Raw genomic sequence first — 24,361 nt, forward strand, 5'->3', positions numbered from 1 at the left:
TAAGATTAATTTGGTGGTTTTCAAAGGAATTTCAAAAAGTTTCTAAAAAGATGTTTATAATTTGTTTACATATAAATCTCTTTTGCATGAAATAAATTTTTATATATTATTTTAAAATAAATAATAATAAAAATTGGTAATTTAAATTTCATATAATATGAAATTACCAATTTTAACCTCATAAGAGTTCAAAATTGTAATACTGAGTTAAATTAGAAAATATTTTTAGCCCAAATTAAAAATAGCCTAAACATTAATGTGATTTTATTTTTATTAATTTAAAATTTTAAAAATTTTAAAAAATTTATATGAAAACTTTTTTGCGCATTTCTAGTATCGCTGCTACATGCAGTATGCTGCAAATTAATTTAATTTCAGTTTAGGTGTAGAACTTTATTTTTGGTGTGTTGACACCATTTTTTTGTGAAAATGGGGTCGACTTGGATTTTGAAAATGAAAACGAAAATGGGAGTCGCCACCAATCCTTTTTGATAAGGTGTGATCGGGTCACCTTGAAAAGTGGTTGTTTTTAATAAACGATTAATTTTATTAAAACAACAGTTTTGGTCCACGAAATTCAGAAAAACAGGTTTGAGAGTCCGTTGCGCGCGAAGAAGGATTAGCACCCTCGATACGCCCAAAATTGGTACCTAGTTGATTACTTAATGTCTTAATGTCGAAAAACTAAAAACTTTAAAGAGATTTAAAATACGATCATAAAAAAACTTGAATGACATGGACTAAGATTTAAGAGAATATTTGGCTATTTGGTCAAACGAAAAAAATCGAAACCCAACACATTAGGGCACGTTTCCTCGAATTTTGAAACGCAAAATATTGCCTTACTCTGAAATTTTAAAGGATATTTGGCTATTTGGTTGAACGAAAAAAAATCGAAACCCAACACATTAGGGCACGCTTTCTCGAATTCTGAAATGCAAAATATTGCCTTTATTATTTTTTAGAAATCCTCATGTCGAGAAAACAACATGTCATATCCAATGCGTTAGGACACAACGTATCGAATTCCAGATATGAGAATACATGCCGAAAAGTTTACTTATTTAAAAGATATTTAACTATCTCGGATTTAGAGAAAGGCATCACGCCCATTAAGTTAGGACACGATCTTTTCTTAATTCACGAGATCGTTTAAAACTTGAGTTTGAAAAGATTCGTGTATTTATATTTATTATGAAAATCGAAACCCAGTAAGTTAGGGTACGACCTACTCAAATCTAAACACGAGATTTTGCTTATTCAAAAATCATAATTTATACATCGAATAAAATTAATCTAACATGAAATAGTAGAAATGAAACTCGATATTAATACGCGTAACAAGATAATAAATTCGATAATGTGAGCATAAATAATACGAGCTATAACAACAAAATAAAATAAATAAAAGGACAAATCAACAGCATACAAAGTAACAAGTATATGAGCAAATAAAATTAGAACATTCTTTTAAAATAATAATGAAAACGTAAAAAAGTCAATAAAGAAAACAAATAAATTTATAAAAATGTAACAAAGATATATGTATGTACATATATAAAAATTATAAGATATGTATATATATATTCAAGTATGCATATATATTTATGAAAGTTAAAAATATGTACATAGATATGTATAGACATTTATATAAGTTAAAAAAATAAGTATATATATATACATATATATCTGTGTGTGAATTAAACTATACGGGTACGTAAAAATGTGAAGCATAAAAAATATATATTTATAACAAATAAAAAAATGTACGTATATATACATCTTGAAACTAAAATAAACAATAATAATAAGTAAATAATAATATTATTAACAAAATAATGAATTAATCTAAAATTTAAAAATCATCAAAAAAACATATAAGTAAATAAATAAAAATATATGGGAAAACCAAAATATCTTTAAACTTGTTACATAAATATAAATAGAAATATATAAATAATATCAATAATAATATTATTAATTAATTAAAAAAATAGCAAGTTTAAAGGACTGAATCGAACTAAAAGACGGAAATTTGGGGTGGATTTGAAATAAATAAAAGATGAGGGATTGATTTGAATGCGCGAACAACATAGAGGGACTGGAAGGGAAGTTTTCCCTTCTCCTTTAAAATGGTGTCTTTCAAATAGGACTAAATTGATATTAGAAATAAACTAAAGGGACAAATTTAAAAATATGAAAAAATTGATTGAGAAAACATTAAAAAGAGGAGAGGCTAGAAGTGAAATTTGCCCCTCCGTGAAAACACGAGGATCCTGGAGCAGACAGGTCGAGTTCGGGTCAGATAACATCAAAACGACGCCATTTTTGTGCCTGAAGCTCAGGCCCAAAACGACTTCGTTTAAGAGCCTATTTAAGTTAAAAAATCTGAAAAAAATAATTTTAACCAGCTTTAAAAAACAAACAAAACATCCGTCCCCTTTTTTCTCTCAAGGCCCTCTACCTCCGGCCTGGATTTCGGTTGATGATCACCGTGGCCACCGTCGCACCGGCCACAGTACACGGAGGCCAAAAAATTCAAAAAGGTATTTTTTTATTTTGTTTTTGTTTTTTGTTGCTATATACTTGTATACATATAGATATTTTTTTAAAAGAAACAAAGTAAAAATATATATAAATAAAAACACTAAAAAGAGGGTTTTTAAAAAACCTTGCTTTCGGGATTTTCTTTTCTGATCTCTTACTTTTTTTGCTTGAATCTCTTCTTTTATTTCTCCAAAAAAAAGGGATCCCCCTCTTACAATGTTATAATGGCCTTATATATAGAGCCATTTTACAAAATTTTTTATTATTTGCTTGTTGTCGTTTCTCTCTGATTTTGCAGGCGCAAGTGGGTGGAGTTGGTGCGGCGCTACAGGCGACGGTGGTGACAGGCAGTCAGGGGTAGGTGCGGCAGTGGCATGGGCAGTGGCGGCTGAAGGCAGTAGGCTAGGGTTTCAGTTTTCTGAAACCCTAGTTTGACTATTGGAAATTTGGGTTGGGTCTGATTTGTTAGTGGGCTTATTGGGCCAATTGCATTGGGCTGTTTGGGTTGGTCTAGGTGGGTTTGGTATTTGGGCTTGTAATGGGTTATTTGGGTATTGGGTAGGTTTGGGTTTGTTGGTCCCCGGGTAAATTTGGGCTGTACAGCTGCCCCTCTTTGCTTCATTGTCGTGTAACGGGAATGAAACAAAGGCTAAAAAAGACCAAATTTACCCGGTCTCGCCGAGTCTTGACTTCTCTTGACTCTTCTCTTCAAGTAGCTTCATTCCAGTCTACTGCGTCTTGTTGCTTCGATCCACTCCACTGCATTTCAGAGAGTTCTGACTTATAGCTTCAATCTTCTTCACAGCAACTTCAGGAGGACAAGATTTGTGGTTTTAGTCTGCTCCACTGCAACGTCAGGGAGATAAGACTTGTCATGGTAAATTTAATCCGACCTACTGCAACTTCAGAGGTATATGATTAGCAGCTTCAGTCTACTCTACTGCAACTTTAGGGAGATGAGACTTGCATACTCAACCTGCCCCACTGCAACTTCAAGGAGATAAAATCTGTGGTTTTAATCCGCTCCACTGCAACTTTAGAGAGATAAGATTTGTGGTTTTAATCCGCTCCACTACAACTTCAAAAAGATAGGATTGGCTTCTTTTGTCTGTTCCTCTGTAGCTTTAGGGAGATAAAATATGTGGTTTTAATCCGCTCCACTATAAATTCAAGGAGATAGGATTGGCTTCTTCTGTCTGCTCCTCTGCAACTTCAGAGAGATAAGACTGGATGCGATCTGCTCTACTGCAACTTCAAAGAGATAAGATCTGCCATCTTCAATCTATTTAACTGCAACGTCGGGAAAGTAAGATTCGCTATCGTAGCTTCAATCTATTCCACTACACCGCCAGGGAAGTAAGATTCACTGTTGTAGCTTCAATCTATTTAACTGCAATTTCGGGGAAGCAAGATTCACCTTTGTAGCTTTAATCTATTCCGCTGCACTGCCAGGAAAGTAAGATCCGCCGTTATGACTTCAATCTTTTAAATTGCAATGTCGAGGAAGCAAGATTCGCCGTTGTAGCTTCAATCTGTTCCACTGCATCGCCAAGGGAAATAAGATTCGCCATTGTTTTTCTATCTGCTTTGCTGCCAGTACAAAAAGGCAAGATCTGCTATCTTCAGTTTGCTTTGCTGCAAATTATGGTATCTCCGATCTGCTTCACTGTCAGTAGAGGAAGGCAAGATCTGTTATCTTCAGTCTGCTCTGCTGTCAGTACAGGAAGGCAAGACTTGCTATCTTCAGCCTGCTCCGCTGCCAGTACAGGGAGGCAAGGCTTGCTATCTTCAGTCTGTTTCGCTGTCAGTACAGGAAGACAAGACCTGCTATCTTCAGCCTGCTCCACTGCCAGTACAGGGAGGTAAGGCTTGCTATCTTCGATCTGCTTCGCTGTCAGTACAGGAAGGCATGATCTGCTATCTTCAGTCTGTTCCGCTATCAGTACAGGAAGGCAAGGCTGGTGTCTTCAATCTGTTTCGCTGCCAGTACAAGAAGGCAAGATCTGCTATCTTCAGTCTGCTCCGCTGTCAGTACAGGGAGGCAAGGCTGGTGTCTTCGATCTGCTTCGCTGTCAGTATAGGAAGGCAAGATTTGCTATCTTCATTGTTCTTTCTCTGGGGAACATGACCTATATGTTCTATTTTATGAACTTAATTGTGCCTAGTGATTAAGATGACATGATCAGAATGAATCAAATGCTCCTAACTAGACGCGTTTGAACGACATTTGAATAAATGCAGAATGTCATGAAGATGATTCCTTAATGTTTGAATATGCAGTATATGTTCCAATTGCTCCACCACAATGCACAAAGATGGGTCCTCAAAAGAGGTTGAGAATATATGTTGGTTATGAATCTCCTTCTATAATTAAATATGGTGAACCATTAACTGGAGATTTATATATTGCACTATTCATTTATTGTCATTTTGATGAAACAACATTCCCAACATTAGGGGGAGAAAAAATACAACTGGTAAAAGAAATTACATGGAATGGATCATCATTATCTCAATTAGATCCTCGCACAAGTCAATGTGAACAAGAAGTTCAAAGGATCACACATTTGCAAAACATCGGCAATCAACTGCCAGATTCATTTACTAACCTAAAGAGAATTACAAAATCTTACATACCAGCTAAAAATGCTCCAATACGAATTGATATCCCAATAGGGCAAATTGTTAGTGCAGAAAAAGGTAATCCAGGCCTGAAGTGTGGAAGGTCAATCTGTTCCAAAGATAAAAATCCTCGTAAAAGAAAATGAGTAATTACTTAAGATGATAATATTGTAGAGGCAAGTCCCCAAGAAGAGGCCAAATATATAACTAATAAAAAAACCCTAGAAGAGGTTCAGGTGCCTGCAAATAGTGATAATGAATAAATCTCAATAAGTTATGTTAATTAAGGAAAAATATGGAACTGAAAAAATATAGTTGTCGACAATAATTTTGCTTATGGGCACTCCTACTATCACCGCTACATGTAGTATGCATGTGACTTAAAATTCAAAAGAAATCGAAGCAAAAAGGTTCAGGTACTTGCAAATGGTGATAACGAATAAATCTCAATAAGTTATGTTAATTAAGGAAAAATATGGAACTGAAAAAATATAGTTGTCGACAATAATTTTGCTTATGGGCACTCCTACTATCACCGCTACATGTAGTATGCATGTGACTTAAAATTCAAAAGAAATCGAAGCAAAAACAAATGAATTAATAAATATAAAATTATATAAAAAAAAATCTATTTTGAAATATCAGCTGAATCCTTTTGGTCTTAACATACCTTCTTTGTTGAATTCTTTTCAACATATGGTTAATGAATAGGGCTTTCAGCGTGTTTATGAAAACCATTATTATCTCATTATTCAGAAGAGGTGGTTGGACTTGCGTTGCCACCTCTCTCCATCTCTGAATATACTACCTAAAGCTTTCATTTTACTTCTTCTCCATGTTTTGCAGCGTAATTTTGTCGGGCATTATGTTAGTCACATGGCTGTATTATTTCATGAAAGCCTATGCCAAGTCTTTCTATGAGTTGGTTTTGGCACAGCTTAGCTGGTTGTACCACTTAGCAGCTGACCCAATCAAACTATCCTAGAAGCTGTGGATTAACAGTTAGTCATTATTGATGTATCCCATCATCCTTCGACAGAACATTGTGATATGGGCTTCAGGACAACTAGTCCTATTTTATTTTTCGAATTTTGGAGTTTTGAATTTTGGTGGGAGTACTAAATTTGGGACTAAGCTCAACTCCTTAGCATTAACCCCGCAAAGGTAGTCAGCATTTTCCATAGCTCTAAATTTCTTTTCCAACCACTTGTACCGATCTTCTAGTTGTTTCAATAATTCTACTCTTGCTCTATCCATTTTAGCCATGTCGTTCAAATTGGGAACAATTGGGTTAGTTGGATTATCCTCGAGATTGGAACTTGAACCTGTTGGGTAGTTCATCGGTGCTAAAGCACTGGCTTGATATTGTTGAGGTCTTATGGCGACGGGTACCCTTTGTGGATATGGGTCTGGTTGGGTCTGGACATTTACCGAGGTAAAACCTGAGGGGTATGTAGGGTCTTCATTATCATCCCCTGAGTTAACCACAATGCTTTTCCCTTTTTCTATCCCTCCGACCAACAACTGTGTCAACTGGCTTATCATACTTCATTGAGATTATTGTATTTGATCCCTCATGTCTTACTGTACTTTAGCTAATTGTTCATGCAGCTACGCTTGCAACTGATCTTGCATGTCTTTCTGAATTTGTTCTAATTTCTCTAATATTTGATCCATTGTTTTGGTTTTGCCGCGGGTATCGTAATGATATTCAGTTGGTATACTCTCGTTGGTTTGACTGTCATAATTTCGATTAATAAGGGTTTTTTTATGGAATTTAATACATATGATGAAATGTAATGCTGATGAATGAAATGAATGCAAAAAAGAGGTATTGATTCTGATTCAGTTTTATTAGAACAACTTTACCAGAAAACAAATCTTTTTACATAAAACGGATATTTTACATATACGGCCTTACCCTAATACTTAAAGCCTTGACTTTCCTAAAATGCCAAGCTAATTCTCGATCCCAATTTGATTCTGATTCGTATTTTAAGCTCAACATGTCGGCTTGAACTGTTAAGGTTTGCAAATGGTCAGCTACTTCCCGTACTTGAGTTACAACTTCACCCATGATGTAGTCTCTATCCCTAATCTGACCTTGAGAGCGTTGGAGTTGCTCTTTCCAGTGTTCATTGTTCGTTTTAAAAAGCTCAACTCGAAGTTCATAATTTTGCAGTGCGGCCTTGAGCTCTTCGATCTTTCCCTTCAACTCTTCAATCTTATTTAGGCTTGCTTTCAACTCAATTGTGGAGTTGCGACTACGATATTGACGTAGTGACCTCTCTAATTCTGCTAACCGGGTCTCTCAATCCAACCTTTTCATTTCGGCTTTCTAACAAATCTCTTTCTAGAGCATCTTTTCGAACTCGAGCATCTTAGAATTTCTTTTCCCAATGATCAGCTCTGATATTTTCTTCTTTGATTTCTTGCCGAACAAACACATCTTCTTATAATATGTTTTTAGACTGTCCAAGTCTTTCCCAGCCTTGTTCTTTCCTTTTTTTCATTTTCTCGGTTTCTAACTTCTGAACGTCGACGTCTAATCCTAGCCGCATATTTTCCTCTTCCAACTATTCTATCTTTTTCCCCAGCTTCGAACTCTTCTTTTCAAAGTCTTGCTTTATGATCTCTAGCTCAGGCAGAATCACTTGTAGGTGTTTTTCTATTGACCGAGTGTTTTCTTGATCTGACACAAAAACATTGTCATTGACTCTTTTATTATAAATTAAATCTTAAAATATGTACTTTGAAAATTTATTATTTTGAATGGGTAGAGCTCCCTTGTACATTTTACAGCAAAGTGAAAGTAATTATTTTTTGGATAAAATTAAATTGTATAATTTATAAAAATTGAATGTAAATTTTTAATTTTATGGGGTGAGGAGCCTACCATCCCCATGCGAAATCACATTTTTCACAAATCCATCAGGATGAAGGATCCATCAGGATGAAGGGTCAATGTCAAATTTATCGTCTAGATTCCATTCATAAATCCCTACATGTGAAATCACATTTTCTTTTTATGTTTCACATTGATTCCAACACCTTTGGTCAATCCACGCTGTTGCTACTATGGAGAGTTTTAGGACTTTGTTCCCCAAAAATAGAACCCATAAAAATATTTATTATTATTCTATTATTAGTTGATACTAGAATCATTATATTCTTATAAATAAAAAATTACTTATATATAATAATATTAATATCCAGAGCAATTAATCTTAGTTTGGAAAATTGAGAATGAAATTAACCACAACTAGGCAAAAATCAAATTAGTTGGGCCCATGTTTTGGAAAATTGAGAATGAAATTAATCACAACTAGAGCAAAAATCAAATTAGCTGGGCCCGCATTTTGGAAAGTAGAGAATCATAGTTGTGTATAAAGCTTAAGGTTTTGGTTCATCCAAATGCTCCAAAGGTAGCAGCTGAGTGGGTTTGAGATGATGGATCTTAAACTGTTATGGATATTGCTCACTACATCTCTGGTTTTCGTACAGATCCAGGGGTGCTGGCAGCAGGAGAGAGTTGCTCTCTTACAACTCCATTCTGTTTTCGATGTTAGCGACTGGATAGCTGAGAAAGGTTCGAATTGTTGTCACTGGAAAAACATTGAATGCCATAATACTAGTGGACGAGTGAAAGGACTTTTTCTTTCTTTCAAATCTTCATGGGACTGGGGACGTCTCGATGTTTCTTTATTTCCCCCTTTTAAAGAATTGAGGAGTCTTGATTTATCAGGGAATAGAATAAAGGATTTTATTGATAACAAAGGTTTGTTGCTTTATATTTCTATGATCGATTAATCTCTGGCGATAGAAATTGAGTTCAAGTCAGTGAATTTTCTTCATTCAATATTTTATAAATTAAGGCACTAACGACCCAAAAAAAAAAAATCTTTTTTGCAGTACCTTTATCAACTGCCTTCACCAATTTGGAAATTCTTATATTATCTAATAATGATTTCCATGACAGTATTTTGTCAAGTGAGTTTTTATCTCTCAAATATTTTATTTGGTTTTGAGTAAACTTATTTCGGTAGTTTATTTTGGGCCCTATATATTGATTTTAATATGTAAAGATAGATGGTAGAATACAACAACAATTAATTAATAAAAAATAAATTATTGTTCTTGAATATAAGTGAAGAGTCTGCCAAACTTGAAGGTCTTGGATTTAAGAGAAAATAGGATCGAAAGTCTCCAGCATTTACAAGGTATAATTGAATGTTTTTGGTTAAAATATACCACGAGTCCCTATATTCTTCATCAATTTATAATTTAATTCTTTTATTTTTTTAGATTTTAAAATTTAGGTCTAATTGTTAATGTTAAACAATTTTCTTAAATTCAAGTTCATTATAATGTTATTTTTTTGTTACGTTACTACCAAGTAATTATTATTATTTTTTAAATATCACAACAACAAATTTAACAATAAAAATGGTGTTAGCAATTAAATTTGAATTTTTAAATATGAAAAGTAAAGAGATTAAATTTCTTGAAATTAAAACTTTTAAATTTATGAAAAGTGTAGGGACGTATTATATATTTTACTCTATCAGCTTTGTACATATACATACAAATAATTTTAATATTCCCTTGATAACAAATCTACTAATCTAAATGCTGTGTGGATGGTGAGAAACCACTTAAATTTAGAAAAGCTTGATTTGAGTTACAATTCCTTCAATAATGCCCTACTGACACATCTTGGAGCACTTTCTAATTTGAAGTTTTTGAGTGTAGAGAATAACCTAATTAAAGGATCAATAAATAAAGTATAATTTGAATTAATTAACTTTATATATATTAAATTATTTTTAAACAAATCGAACTATAAGTTGCTGCATTAATTAACTACTTATTTGCAAATATTTAGTGATAATTTCACAATGATAATAGCAAAGAAATTAAAACTCTTTTTTAAAAGAAAATTTTATTTCAAAGTTAATGATTTTGGCTCACAAGTTTGAGTCTCATTCTGTTAGATTTTTGGCTTGTATTTACTTTGGCTCATATCTTACCATGGATCTTTTATATATATATATATATATATATTTCATTGCTCCTGAATAGAAGTGAAGAGTGTGCCAAACTTGAAGGTGTTGGATTTAAGGTACAATAGGATCCAAAGTCTCCAGCATTTACAAGGTATAAACCAAGTTCTCAAGTTAGTATGACCCATGAATTTAAGACCAACTCGGCTAATATATTAAATTCTTAGTAATAAATTATTACTGCACCAGATTAGATAAAATCATAGGGAGAAATTGAATATTTTTGGTTAAAATATATCCTAAGTATTCTATATATTCTTAGTTAATTTAGAATTTAATTTTTTACGTTTTATATTTTAAAATTCAGGTCTAGTTATTAACACAAGTAAATATTTTCTTAATTTAAGTTCATCATAATTTTATTTTTTTTAGTTACATTACTACCAAGTGATTAAATTTTTGTTTTGTTTTAACATGTCACAACAACAAATTTAACAAAAAATTGGTGTTAATAATTGGACTTGAATTTTCAAATCTGAAAAGTAAATGGACTAAATTTCTTGAAATTAAAATACAAGAATTAAATTTTAAATTTATGAAGAGTATAGAGACTTATAGTATATTTTAACTTAACATTTTTGTTTGAAGTTATATAAAACAAAATTTCCGTGAAACAATATCACAAATTTTCTACAGGGATGAATTTGGAAGAGCTTGACTTGAGTGGGAATAGGTTGAAGAACAGTGATCTGACATATATTAAGGGGCTAAGTCTAAAATCCTTGGATATTGGAGGAAACCTACTGCAAGGATCAATCGATATTGGAGGTATGTACAATTAATTTCATAAACCGATAAAAGAGAATTTATGTCTAAGTATGTGATCATATCATATAGGATTGATTTTTTGGGAAATGAATTAAAAAAATATTTATGTATTTATTTCTTCTATATGTGCATCACTTTTTCTAAAATATAAAGATAAGTGGTTACTTTTTTTACAACGAAAATAAATATCAAATTAACAGGTCGCAACTTGGAATTCAATAACTATATTTTTGTGATGATTATTTAAGTGGACTGACAAAACAAGGATTGAACTGATTTGAACAGTGTTGAACAATCTGACAAATCTGAAGAAGTTGGATATGAGTTATAATGAAATTGAGCTTCAATATTCTGGTGGTATGTGTTGATATATTTTACTCTATCAAACTTCGTACATATACATATAAATAATTTTAATATTCCCTTAACAGCAAATCTAATTATCACAATGCTTTGTATTTAATGATTCTTAAACAAATCAAACTACTTTCTTGATTTACTGCATTAATTAACTATTTTCTTCAAATCTTTACAGAACCAGATGTTTTGATCAATTTAGAGGAGTTAGTGTTGGATGGTTTACATCTCAACAACAGCATTCTTCAAAACATTCATGTATTGAAGTCTCTCAAAGCCTTGTCTTTGAATGACTGTGGGCTGACCGGAACACTACCTACGCAAGGTAAATTAATCATGTTTTAATTATTTAAGTGAGATTAAATGATTTCTTATCATTGATTTTGGAGATGAGTACTTATTACTTAACTGATTTCGCAAAGTAACTGTTTTTAAATATCGCAAAAAATGAGCTCGAAAATTGGAATAATTAGCGCAAATTTGTTTTACAGGATGGTGTGACTTACGGAAGCTTGAGGTGTTGGTTCTTAGTGAAAATGCACTCGAGGGAGAACTTCCTTCGTGTTTGGCTAACTTATCATCTCTTTATCATTTGGATATTTCCAATAATCAGTTCATTGGAAATGGTGCCTCCATTGCTCTAGCCAATCTCACATTGCTTAGATTCGTTTCTCTTGCACTAAACCTATTTGAAGTTCCATCCTTTTTCATGTCATTTGCCAACCACTCACATCTCAAAGTCCTCTCCAGCGATCAAAATAAGTTAGTCAAAGAGTCTACCATTCAAACTTGGGTCCCAAAGTTCCAAATAAAAGTTTTCCATTTGTCAAATTGTACGACAGAGGAACTCCACAATGAAGTTCCCAAATTCCTCCATTACCAATATGACCTGAGAGTTATTGATCTTTCATATAATAATTTTGGAGGAAAGGCACCTTTATGGTTGTTAGAGAACAATACAAGATTGGGAGGATTTTCAATCAAGGGCAATTCTTTTATCAACCGTGATCTCCAGTTCTCTTCACATCAAAATCCGTACATGTCCATTGTTGATCTATCTGAAAATAAAATACAGGGTCCAATTCCGACTAACATTTGTTCAATTTTTCCACAACTATTGGTGTTAAACTTATCTAGCAATATCCTTGAAGGTAATATTCCTCCTTGTTTGGGTAGTTCGAAAAGTAAGTACGATGGGTTATATTTAGATCTATCACATAATCAGTTATCTGGAGGAATACCAGAAAACTTGGCTAAAAGTGACTCATTAGTTTTTCTTAGACTATCAAATAATCGTCTGAGTGGGAGGATAATTCCAACTATCTTTAGCTCACATTCATTACGTCAGCTATATTTAGATGGCAACAATTTTGATGGGAGGTTACCTAGTATTGAAATTGTCCGTCTATCTCCCATTGAGGATATGGTTTTAAGTAATAACAACTTGTCTGGCGAGCTCCCAAGATGGATATCAAATCTATTATATTTGACGGTATTGGCTTTATCCAACAATCAACTTGATGGTCCCATTCCAATGGATTTGTGCCATTTAGATTTTCTCAATATTTTGGACCTTTCCCAAAATAATTTCTCTGGCCAAATACCATCTTGCTGCGGTGCACAATCTATTAGACATCTCCATTTGAATGGAAATAGATTAAGTGTGACATTGGGAAATGCATTCTTTAACTGCTCCTCTTTGGTGACTTTAGACATTAGTGAAAACCAGTTAACTGGTGAAATTCCAAATTGGATTGGTACTCTTTCGGCTTTACGTGTCCTCCTTCTTATTAGAATATATCTCATACCTTGCCCATACCTTTCCCATACCTACCCATACCTTGGAAAGGTCAAAGTTATGGGCACCAAATATTTATTTAGTGTTGGGCATGGGATAATAGCAATTTTTGGTCCCTAAGTGAATAGGGACTTTGCAAGGTGGCCCTTGAATCTCAACTATAAATAGGCCAGCCATTGCTCATTCTCATCATCCCACATTTTCCATTCTCTACTTAAGGCATTGTTCTCTCTCCCTATTTGTAAAGTTTCACTTGTATTTTGGAGTGAAATATATTTGGTAGTGCCCGAGGACGTAGGCAAGATTTGCCGAACCTCGTTAAAATTTTGGTGTTCTTTACTATTTAATGTTCATATTTTGTGAGTGTGATTGTAGTGATTTATTGTGCTATTAAATTACGATAGAGGGATATTCTGGCTAGGAAAGACTTGGTACTTAAGTGATCCTCGTGATTCACCTCTCTTTCCTGGGAATTGAACTTAGTGTGATTTTTTAGTACAATAATTTTACTCTTTCACACGCTTCCGCGCAATAATTGGTATCAGAGCCAGGTTCGTACTTGGGGAATACGACTGTTTACGGTACTATTCACGTATACGGAACTATTCACGTATACGGTACTATTTACGTATACAGCACTATTCACGTATACGATACTGTTCACATATGCAGTAGTTGGGATTGAGGAGAAAAATGGCAGCAGCATCGTCATCAGCAAGGACTACTGTGACAAATGCAAAATTTGGATGAGAAATTTGAAGATGAAGACAAGGCATTATTGTTGTTGAATTCCCTTCCTGATGAATATGATCATCTTACCACCACATTGCTTCATGGGAAGGACACGATCACATTTGATGCAGTCTGTAGTGCGTTGTATAGATCTGAGACTCGAAAGAAAGATAAAAGAGATCACAGAGATACAACCGCAGAAGTCTTAACAGTAAGAGGTCATTCACACAGCAGCAAATCTGGTAGAAGGGGAAAGTCCAAAGGGAGACCCGCCAAAGATGAATGTGCCTTTTGCCGTGAAAAAGGGCATTGGAAAAAGAATTGTCCTAAGCTACAAAAGGGCAAGGCTATTTCTAATGCATGTGTAGCGGAGCATGATGAGGAGTCAGACTTTAGCTTGGTTGGCATGGCAATGGCATGTCAAACGGATGAGTGGATTTTGGATTCAGGATGTACTTACCATATGTGTCCTAATAAGGACTGGTTTTCTAGTCTTAAAGAGCTAGAAGGTGGAATTGTTCTTATGGGCAATGATAGTGCTTGTAAGACAATGAGAGTGGATACAGTCCAATTGAAGAATCACGACGGCTCAATCTAAGTCTTGACAGATGTTCGCTACGTACCTAGCCTGAAGAAAAATCTCATCTCATTAGGTGCCCTAGAATCTAAAGGGCTCACAATCACTTTGAGAGATGGATTACTAAAAGTAGTAGCTGGGCAACTGACGGTGATGAAAGGCACAAGAAGAAATAACTTGTATTTTTTAAATGGAAGTACAGTTATTGGATCAACATCAACAGTTTCTACAAAAGATGTAGATTCAGAGGCTACCAGATTATGGCATATGCGATTGGGACATGCTGGTGAAAAAGCTTTGCAGACATTGGTGAAGCAAGGCTTATTGAAAGGTGCAAATTCTTGCAAAATGGAATTCTATGAACATTGTGTTCTGGGCAAGCAGAAGAGGGTAAAATTTGGTCCAGCAATTCACAATACGAAAGGAATTCTGGACTACGTTCACAGTGATGTGTGGGGACCTACCAAAGTAGCTTCTTTGGGAGGTATGCACTATTTTTTTTACTTTTGTTGATGATTATTCAAGAAAAGTATGGGTGTATCTAATGAAAAGAAAAAGTGAAGTTTTGGATGCATTTCTGAAATGGAAGAAGATGGTGGAGGCTCAGACTGATCGAAAGGTCAAACGACTTCGATCAGATAATAGTACTGAGTACAAAAACGATCCATTTCTACAAGTATGCCAAGATGAGGGCATTGTGCGACACTTCATTGTTCGGGATACACCACAGAAAAATGGGGTGGCAGAACGAATGAATCGAACTATACTGGAGAAAGTTCGATGTATGTTGTCCAATGCTGGATTGGGCAAAGAATTTTGGGCTGAGGCAGTTACATATGCGTGCCATCTAATTAACCGTTTGCCATCAGCTGCAATAAATGGAAAAACTCCTATGGAGATGTGGACTGGTAAATCTGCTACTGATTATGATTCTTTGCATGTATTTGGTTCTACTGCATATTATCATGTAAAAGAATCTAAGTTAGACCCAAGAGCAAAGAAAGCATTATTCTTGGGTATAACTGATGGAGTAAAAGGATATCGTCTCTGGTGTCCTGATACAAGGAAGATTGTTTTCAGTAGAGATGTGACTTTTGATGAATCAACCATGTTAAAGTATAAGGATTCACAAAAGGATGGCAAAACCAGTAGTATTTTGCAGCAGGTGGAGCTTGAAAAGGTTAACGATGATCCAGCTAATATTGAAGGGACAAATGATGAAGAGGTTCCTACCCAAGAACCTCTACAGCAACAAGATTCAATTGCATATAGGAGGCCAAGAAGAGAGATTCGTAAGCCTACTCGCTTTGATGATATAGTGGCCTATGCACTTCCAATTGCAGATGATGATGTTCCTTCTACTTACACAGAAGCAATAAGTAACCCTGATGGTGTAAAGTGGAAGCAAGCAATGAATGAAGAAATGCAGTCTCTTCATAAAAATAAGACCTGGGAGTTGGTGACACTACCCAAGGGAAAGAAGGCAATTGGATGCAAATGGGTATATGCAAAGAAGGAAGGATTTCCTGATAAAAATGAAATTCAATACAAGGCTAGATTAGTAGCAAAGGGTTACGCTCAGAAAGAAGGAATAGACTACAATGAAGTGTTTTCTCCAGTTGTGAAGCATTCGTCTATTCGGATTTTGCTAGCCTTGGTTGCGCAATATGATCTTGAACTAGTTCAGCTTGATGTGAAGACCGCGTTTTTACACGGTGATTTGGAAGAGGAAATCTATATGACTCAGCCAGATGGATTCAAGGTTGCTGGAAAAGAAAATTGGGTTTGCAAACTGACAAAGTCGCTTTATGGATTGAAGCAATCTCCGAGGTAGTGTTACAAGCGATTTGATCAGTTCATGAAAGGGCAAAGGTACACAAGAAGTAAATTTGATCATTGCGTGTATTTTCAGAAGCTACAAGAAGGAACTTTCATATACTTGCTCTTATATGTTGATGATATGCTAATAGCATCTAAGAGCAAAGTTGAGATTGAAAGATTGAAGACTCAACTCAATCTCGAGTTTGAGATGAAAGATCTAGGAGAAGCTAAAAAGATTCTCGGCATGGAAATATGGAGAGATAGAGCTTATGATAGAGTTAGCTTGTCTCAGAAGCAGTATTTGAAAAAGGTACTACAGCAGTTTGGCATGAACGAGCAGACAAAACCTGTAAGTACCCCGTTGGCTTCTCATTTCAAGCTTTCTGCACAACTATCTCCTTCGACGAATATGGAACGAGAATACATGTTGCAAGTTCCGTATTCTAATGCAGTGGGTAGCTTGATGTATGCAATGATGTGTACAAGACCCGACATTTCACAGGCAGTTAGTATAGTGAGCAGGTATATGCATAATCCTGGAAAAGGACATTGGCAAGCTGTGAAATGGATTCTACGGTATATTCAGAAGACCGTAGATGTTGGATTACTGTTCAAGCAGGATAATACACTTGGTAAAGGTGTTATTGGGTACGTTGATTCTGACTATGCCGGTGATTTGGACAAGCGAAGATCAACCACCGGTTATGTGTTTACACTTGCTGGAGGACCAATAAGTTGGAAGTCTACACTACAGTCTACAGTTGCGTTGTCAACCACAGAAGCCGAGTACATGGCTGTAACAGAGGCTGTAAAGGAGGCTATTTGGTTACAAGGTATGGCTAAAACCTTGGGGTTGGTTCAGGAGCATATTAACGTGTATTGTGATAGTCAAAGTGCTATTCATTTAGCAAAGAATCAAGTCTATCATGCACGTACAAAACATATCGACGTACGATTCCATTTTGTGCGGGAAATTATTGAAGAGGGGAAAATTTGTCTTCAGAAGATCAAGACTGCAGATAATCCCGCAGATATGATGACCAAGGTGGTAACAGCAACCAAGTTCGAACATTGTTTGAACTTGATCAATATCCTGCAAGTTTAACAGTCGAAGAAGGCACTATCAAGTATTGTTGTCAAAGGCAAAAAGAATTGTGTGAAGATAAGATTATCCTAATCAAATCTTCAAGGTGGAGATTATTAGAATATATCCCATACCTTGCCCATACCTTTCCCATACCTACCCATACCTTGGAAAGGTCAAAGTTATGGGCACCAAATATTTATTTAGTGTTGGGCATGGGATAATAGCAATTTTTGGTCCCTAAGTGAATAGGGACTTTGCAAGGTGGCCCTTGAATCTCAACTATAAATAGGCCAACCATTGCTCATTCTCATCATCCCACATTTGCCATTCTCTACTTAAGGCATTGTTCTCTCTCCCTATTTGTAAAGTTTCACTTGTATTTTGGAGTGAAATATATTTGGTAGTGCCCGAGGACGTAGGCAAGATTTGCCGAACCTCGTTAAAATTTTGGTGTTCTTTACTATTTAATGTTCATATTTTGTGAGTGTGATTGTAGTGATTTATTGTGCTATTAAATTACGATAGAGGGATATTCTGGCTAGGAAAGACTTGGTACTTAAGTGATCCTCGTGATTCACCTCTCTTTCCTGGGAATTGAACTTAGTGTGATTTTTTAGTACAATAATTTTACTCTTTCACACGCTTCCGCGCAACACTTCTCAGGGCCAATCTTTTTACCGGTGAAATTCCTATTGAGTTATGCAAACTGCACTCATTAAGCATCATTGTTCTTTCTCAAAACAATCTTTCGGGTCCAATACCTTTTTGTTTGAGTAAGTTAACTCTTGAGCCAAGTGATGAAAAATCTTCAACAAAAAGGGATTTTTCAAATTTTGTAACATACGGGGACATAGCTAATTATAGTGAATCGGCTGAATTTGAATGGAGCACTGGAAGCGGATTTTCTTCATTCGGTTCTCCTTTATTTATTGAGAATCAAATGGAAGAAAAGGTGGATTATACGACAAAGAGAGCATCTTACATATACAAGGGAAACATTCTTACGTATATGTCTGGAATTGATTTGTCATGTAATAGGTTAACAGGTGAAATCCCCCTTGAGATTGGAAATTTGAGTGAAATTCGTTCATTAAACTTGTCGCATAACAATTTGTCTGGACATATACCATTAATGTTCTCAAGGCTTAATAAAATTGAGAGTTTGGACCTTTCTCACAACAACCTAAGTGGAATAATCCCTACTGAATTGACGAAGTTGTATACCTTGGAAGTTTTCAATGTGTCATACAACAACTTGTCAGGGAGTATTCCATCTCAAAAAGCTCAATTTGCGACCTTCGATGAAAGCAGTTACATGGCAAATCCTTTTCTTTGTGGACCTCCCCTGCCTAAAGATTGCAGTGAGCCTAATTCACCCTCGACACCAACACCAAATGCCTCCAATGATGAAGAAGAAAGTGGTTTGATGGACATGTATGTTTTCCAGGTGACCTTTTTTGTTTCTTATGTAATTGTATTATTGGTTATTGCTGTCATCCTGTATATAAATCCATATTGGCGACAAGCTTGGTTTTATTTCGTTGAACACTGCATCAAGACTTGCCAATATTTTATTGAGGACAATCTTCTACGATTTTCCATCTTAAAAAGAAGCAAGTAGCCTTGTGCTTTGATGGTTTACATTTGTCTGTATCAATTTTCATGCTTTTCTGTTATTCGAAGTTTGTTTGGGTTATCTGCTTTGAACTTCCTAAAGCTAGACTGTAATATTTTTGTTCTCTAATAATTGATTTTATTATGAGAAAAGCATATGTACCTTTATGCAATTTCAATTAGAATATTCGATTACTGCTTTATGATTTCCAGCATCCAAATAGTATAAAGTTAAATTTAACATATTGTAGCAAGCATGCTTCCTTTACATAAAATGGAACATCATAGATCTTTTACAAAAATATTTGTACAAATGATTAACAATTCAACCATCAAATTGTTAGAAAAATAAATAATAAAGATCGAAACAAGAGAAAAAAAATAGTAAAATGTGATGGCTTTATATAAAGTTATAGGGTTGCGATATTTTATAAATAATTTTATATAAAGTTATATCTTTATATGATAACTTTACAAGTAAAGATTACATATTTACAACACAACTATTTGAACAAAAATTATAAATTATTAGACTTTTAAACGTAATAAAAGATTATTAGTACCAACATTATACATTACTAACACAAATTTCATGTTCTATTCAGGTAGATCATTCATCTCAAATTTGAAATTATTTGTTTTATGAAAACAAAAGCCTATCAACCATTGTATATAATAATATTTTGTATCGATATGATAGAGATATTAGATCAATTCAAAATTTTACAAGTATAACAATTACAATTATATTGATAAATTCAAAGATTTAATTTCTTAAAATATAAATTATAGACAAAGTTATGAAAGTTTGTATTACTAGTGTAATGCACCCCTACCATTTCTATAATTACTTGGTTATATCATGAATTGGGTCCCTCCCATTTTTTTATCCATATAAAACAAAAGTCTTTATATACTTTTTAAAATGAGAAGATATTCAAAATAATTGTTTTGTGGCATTAATCTAAAATATGAAACTCATATTCAACAATGGTTAATTTTTTTAGATGATTTAATTAAATAATACGACATTAATCTAAAATATGAAACGTATATAGTTGGATTTAAACTAACTTGTCTTTTTATCATGTTGATGAATGTGGCATTGGTTTAAAATGTATAATACCGATGGTGTTAAATACTCTTTTTGTTTAGTGGGTTTTAGAGGTATGTTAAAGAATATTGAAAAAACGAATATTTTAAAAATATTTTTCTTTTCAGTTTTGAATGTTTTTTAGAATTAGAACTTAATTGATAAAGTTTGTAAATGTTGATGGCTAAATTTATTAAAATTTTAGGATTCAAACTAAAATAGTAAATTTTGTAAACATTAAGGGCTAAATATGTTGATTTTTTTTTTTACATTTAGAATTAATTTGATAGAATTTATGAATATTGGAGGGCTAAAATTGTTATTAGGAAAAAAAAAGCCACATTAAACTTCTATTATATCGAGTTAATGATAGTTAATGAAAAATGGACTAAATACTTTTGAAATTTTACCTTAAGAATGGTTGTTGGAAACTGGATCGGTTGGATTAAGAACTGGTCGATATACTAATATTGACAAAGAAGTTTAATTGGTTTTTGAGCAAATTACTTTGAATTGGTTGAGCTAGTGTTTGAACAGGTTGAACCAATTTTATAATTTTTTATTTTTAACCTTTTAATAAATTTTTAATAATTTATTTACATGAAAACTAGATCAATGGTCGGACCGAAAACTAATGACCCAACTGATTTGACCACTAATCCAACTTTGAAATGCAAGAAGGTTGAAACCTTAATATAACATTTTTAAGTAAATTATTTCAAAATTTTTATATAAACTCAAAAAAAAATCTTTGTAATAATATTTGTTAAAAATTTGGCATTTTAAATTTTTAAAATTTTTAACCCACTGATCCAATCAATTTGGGACGGTAATATCATAAGATGTGTGTTTTTTGCATTTGCATAAGAATCGTTTGCAACAAAACGCTCAGAGGTTCAATTAGGTCTCTCAGATTACCAAAGCTGCAACGAAGAGTTTGCGTATGCGCTGAGGTTCAAAACCACCATTCGTGTCGATCGAGACATTTACACTGTGTTTGGTTCGCCGTATTACCCAATCCATTACGCGCCGATTACGTGTGTATTACATTACGCCCCTATTCCGGCGTTTGGTTCGCTGTAATAGGTATTACGCGCGTAATCGGTTACGCCCCTAATCCCCAAATTCCCGTGTTTTCCAATCCCTTCCCTTTTCGCTGTATTAGCTATTACTTCCGGCCTCCCTCCCCATCTCCCTATTTTACCCTCCCTCCCTACCCGACCCTCTCCTTTTCCGTGCATGAACCTCTTCCCTCACCGTTAAATTCCTTTTATATTTTAGAGCCCCCCACAAAGTAGAGTCGCCGTCCTTTCTCTTCATCTGGATTGAACAGCTACGAAAGATCTACCACTAATTTCCCTTCTTTGATCCTCTCAATCAAGTAATTCTCAAATTATTTTCCTACTGTTTTTGGGTTTTTTTAACCCTCTGTTTCATTCAGTCTTTTGTTAATTCCTTAATTTTCCATATATGATTATCAGGTGATGATAAACACTGTGAATTTAAAATTTGGGGAGATGTGAGTGTGTTGAGTGGCTGGAGAAATTATTTTGCGTAGCTGCGATCGAATTGCTGAGTCAGGGGCTACCGAGTTACTGAGTTCTTCATGGCTGATTTTCATACATCGACTCATAGAGCTAACTGGATCTTCTCGCCTCAAGAACTGGTAAATAATATGAAAGAAAAAAAAGAGAAATTTCATTGTTTCTTAAATGTGAGGAAAAAACCAATTGTTTTTCTTTGCAATGTTTTTCCGTTTCCACTGTTTATATTGATTACAAGCTGCTGGTGTTAATGTTTTTTGCTTAATTTTCTTCATGGATGCTTTATTGATGTAAGAAGAGATTGAAAAGATAGAAAAGTAGGAATTGCAATTAATTGAGAACTTTCTCAAGTTTAAATTAGGTTCTTTTGTGTTTTGTTTTTAATTTTTTTTTGCTGATATAGGTTGAGAAATACAAGGCTGCAAATCAAAGAGCAATACAAGCACTGGAGAAGGTATGACAGAGTCCTTTCTTTTCAGTTTTGTATGTATGTCTATATGCGCGAGCTTGAGTGTGTGTTTGCATAGTGTACCTTCGGATTATCGTTTTAGTAGATTAGATGAAATTGGTGTTGAACTCCCTTCTTTACTTCCCATTAGAAGCATTTAAATGTTGTCAGTTGCAAACCACCATTATTGAAACCATTCCTAGTGGAAATTTTCTTTCTGGTGTTCATTTTATTGAAGCTGACTTGCTGATTTATTCTGAAGTATGGGACAACACAAATGGAAGTAGACGCTGATGGTTCACTATCATACCCTGAACCTATTGCAAGAGATAATGGTAAATGAAATTTTCTTTTACTTTTTAGTTCTATTGTGAGGTGCTAGGTCATCGAGCGTACCATGTAATATTTTGATTGTTCATGTCAGCTGACAAGCATTCTCGTCCAAAACCTCTTAACATTGAAGAAGAACAGTTCATGCGAGTGTTTTATGAGAACAAACTTCGAGAAGTTTGTAGTGCATTCTACTTTCCTAATAAAATTCAGGTACTTACTACCTTTTTTTTTTTTGGATAATGGTCATACTATAAATAAATATGAGGCCATGATCAATGTGATTCTGTTTGTGGTTCATGTTTTGCAGGCAACTGCTCTAATTTATTTCAAAAGGTTTTACCTGCAATGGTCGGTCATGGAACATCATCCAAAACATATAATGTACGAGTCTTCTACATCTCTTTCAGATACAAGCTCCAATGCCCTTTATCTCTGCATGTAATATGCTGGATGAGTCATTCTGATTTGCGCTTAAGAGTATGTTAGAAAAATGCATCATGTGCTATTTTAAAAATGTATGAAAATATCAGGTAAGCAACATACTGTTTGGAATTTGTATATTGTCCCTGACTTTGTCATTTCGTATGTGGTGGTGGAAGAAATGTTACTTTGACTGATAATCACCATTGAATACTAAACTTTCTTTAGAGAATAATGTAATTGTTAAATTGGAAAAGTTTCTTTATAACTCTAGGTTAACCTGTGTGTATGCGGCGTGTAAGATAGAAGAAAATCATGTGTCAGCAGAGGAGCTTGGTAAGGGGATTTCACAGGATCATCAAATGATTCTCAATTACGAGATGATAGTGTCTCAGGTATGGCTACTGTTCTCCTTCCTTTTTCTTTTAGTCTTGCTTTTTTCTTTTGCTTGTGCTTCTCAAAAGTACATAACTGGATTTGCAGAGTCTGGAATTTGATCTCATTGTTTATGCACCCTATCGTTCAGTTGAAGGTTTTGTCAATGACATGGAGGTGGGTTTGGTTACTGATTATCCTTTTGTTCTTCCTTCTATAGTTGTAAAATATATTTACAAGTAAATCTTAAGTTGTTATTTGGGGTAATCATTTGTTTTCCCTTGTCGTGTTATTATTATTTTTCTATGTCGTATTGCATTTAAGGTGTTATATAGTTTGTAACACGATAAATCCATGATAGATTTTGGCATGTTCGTGCATACATGTTGTGTTCCAGTAGTTGAACTTCAGTCCGTAACATAGGCTGCCTCTTGGTTTATTCTGTTTCTCAAACATTTTGCATTGCATGAATTAATAACTTGTGTGTGAAATTATGATTTACAGAAGCTTCACCTGTAGTACATGAAGAGACAGGTCCATCAGAGGCAAATCTCTTCTCAGGCAAATATATACTAGATCCAAATCAAGCTCCGAGAAAGCAAGTAAAACCGGTCGCTCGACTTCAGAAGATTCTCAAGTTCAGATTGTTACTCGACGAGGATGTTCAAGTCGAAACAAATTCCCAAAATAATTCAATTTTGTAAACTAGCAAACTCAAAATTTGTAGTTAAATGTTGATCCTTAACTTTGAAAGTAATTTAATGAAATTTTGAAAGTAATTTAATGAAATTCAAGCTTAGTTATGCTCTGAGGAAGAGTCCATATTTTTAAGCGGTGGATCTTGTATATAAACTATTTCAGCAGATTGCAAATTATAATGCAGCAAATGTAACTTTTTAGTAATGAAGGTGTGATTGATCCGAATTATTTTAAATTGTATAAATTCATATAAGAAAATTTATTATTAAGAATTTTATGAAATTATATATTATTATTAAATTATATGTAATAATAATTATTTTAAATTATACAAATTCATATAAGATAATTTATTAGTTATAATTATTTTAAATTTTATTAAATCATATATTTTAATTAAAATATATTTAATATTAATTATTTCAAATTATCTTTTATAATATCATATATTATGATTTGAGTA

The 24,361-nt window shown here is 34.0% G+C and overlaps 2 protein-coding genes across 2 annotated transcripts; both read left to right on the forward strand.

The window, feature by feature from the left end:
• The first annotated feature begins 8,619 nt into the window (after positions 1-8,619).
• LOC107944074 (receptor-like protein 9a) lies at positions 8,620-19,025 on the forward strand. Its single transcript, XM_041102028.1, has 5 exons — positions 8,620-8,947; positions 10,869-11,000; positions 11,536-11,682; positions 11,849-13,134; positions 18,013-19,025. Exons 1-5 carry the CDS (start codon positions 8,620-8,622, stop codon positions 18,991-18,993), a joined length of 2,874 nt encoding a protein of 957 aa, XP_040957962.1. The 3' UTR covers positions 18,994-19,025.
• A 2,047-nt stretch (positions 19,026-21,072) lies between these two features.
• Positions 21,073-23,988, forward strand: LOC107946606 (cyclin-H1-1). Its single transcript, XM_041103584.1, has 9 exons — positions 21,073-21,460; positions 21,561-21,745; positions 22,027-22,077; positions 22,334-22,406; positions 22,496-22,614; positions 22,712-22,785; positions 23,099-23,219; positions 23,308-23,376; positions 23,704-23,988. Exons 2-9 carry the CDS (start codon positions 21,686-21,688, stop codon positions 23,716-23,718), a joined length of 582 nt encoding a protein of 193 aa, XP_040959518.1. The 5' UTR covers positions 21,073-21,460; positions 21,561-21,685; the 3' UTR covers positions 23,719-23,988.
• Positions 23,989-24,361: the final 373 nt, after the last annotated feature.

The sequence above is a fragment of the Gossypium hirsutum genome, chromosome D10, assembly GCF_007990345.1.
Source record: "Gossypium hirsutum isolate 1008001.06 chromosome D10, Gossypium_hirsutum_v2.1, whole genome shotgun sequence".
Classification (NCBI taxonomy): domain Eukaryota; kingdom Viridiplantae; phylum Streptophyta; class Magnoliopsida; order Malvales; family Malvaceae; genus Gossypium; species Gossypium hirsutum.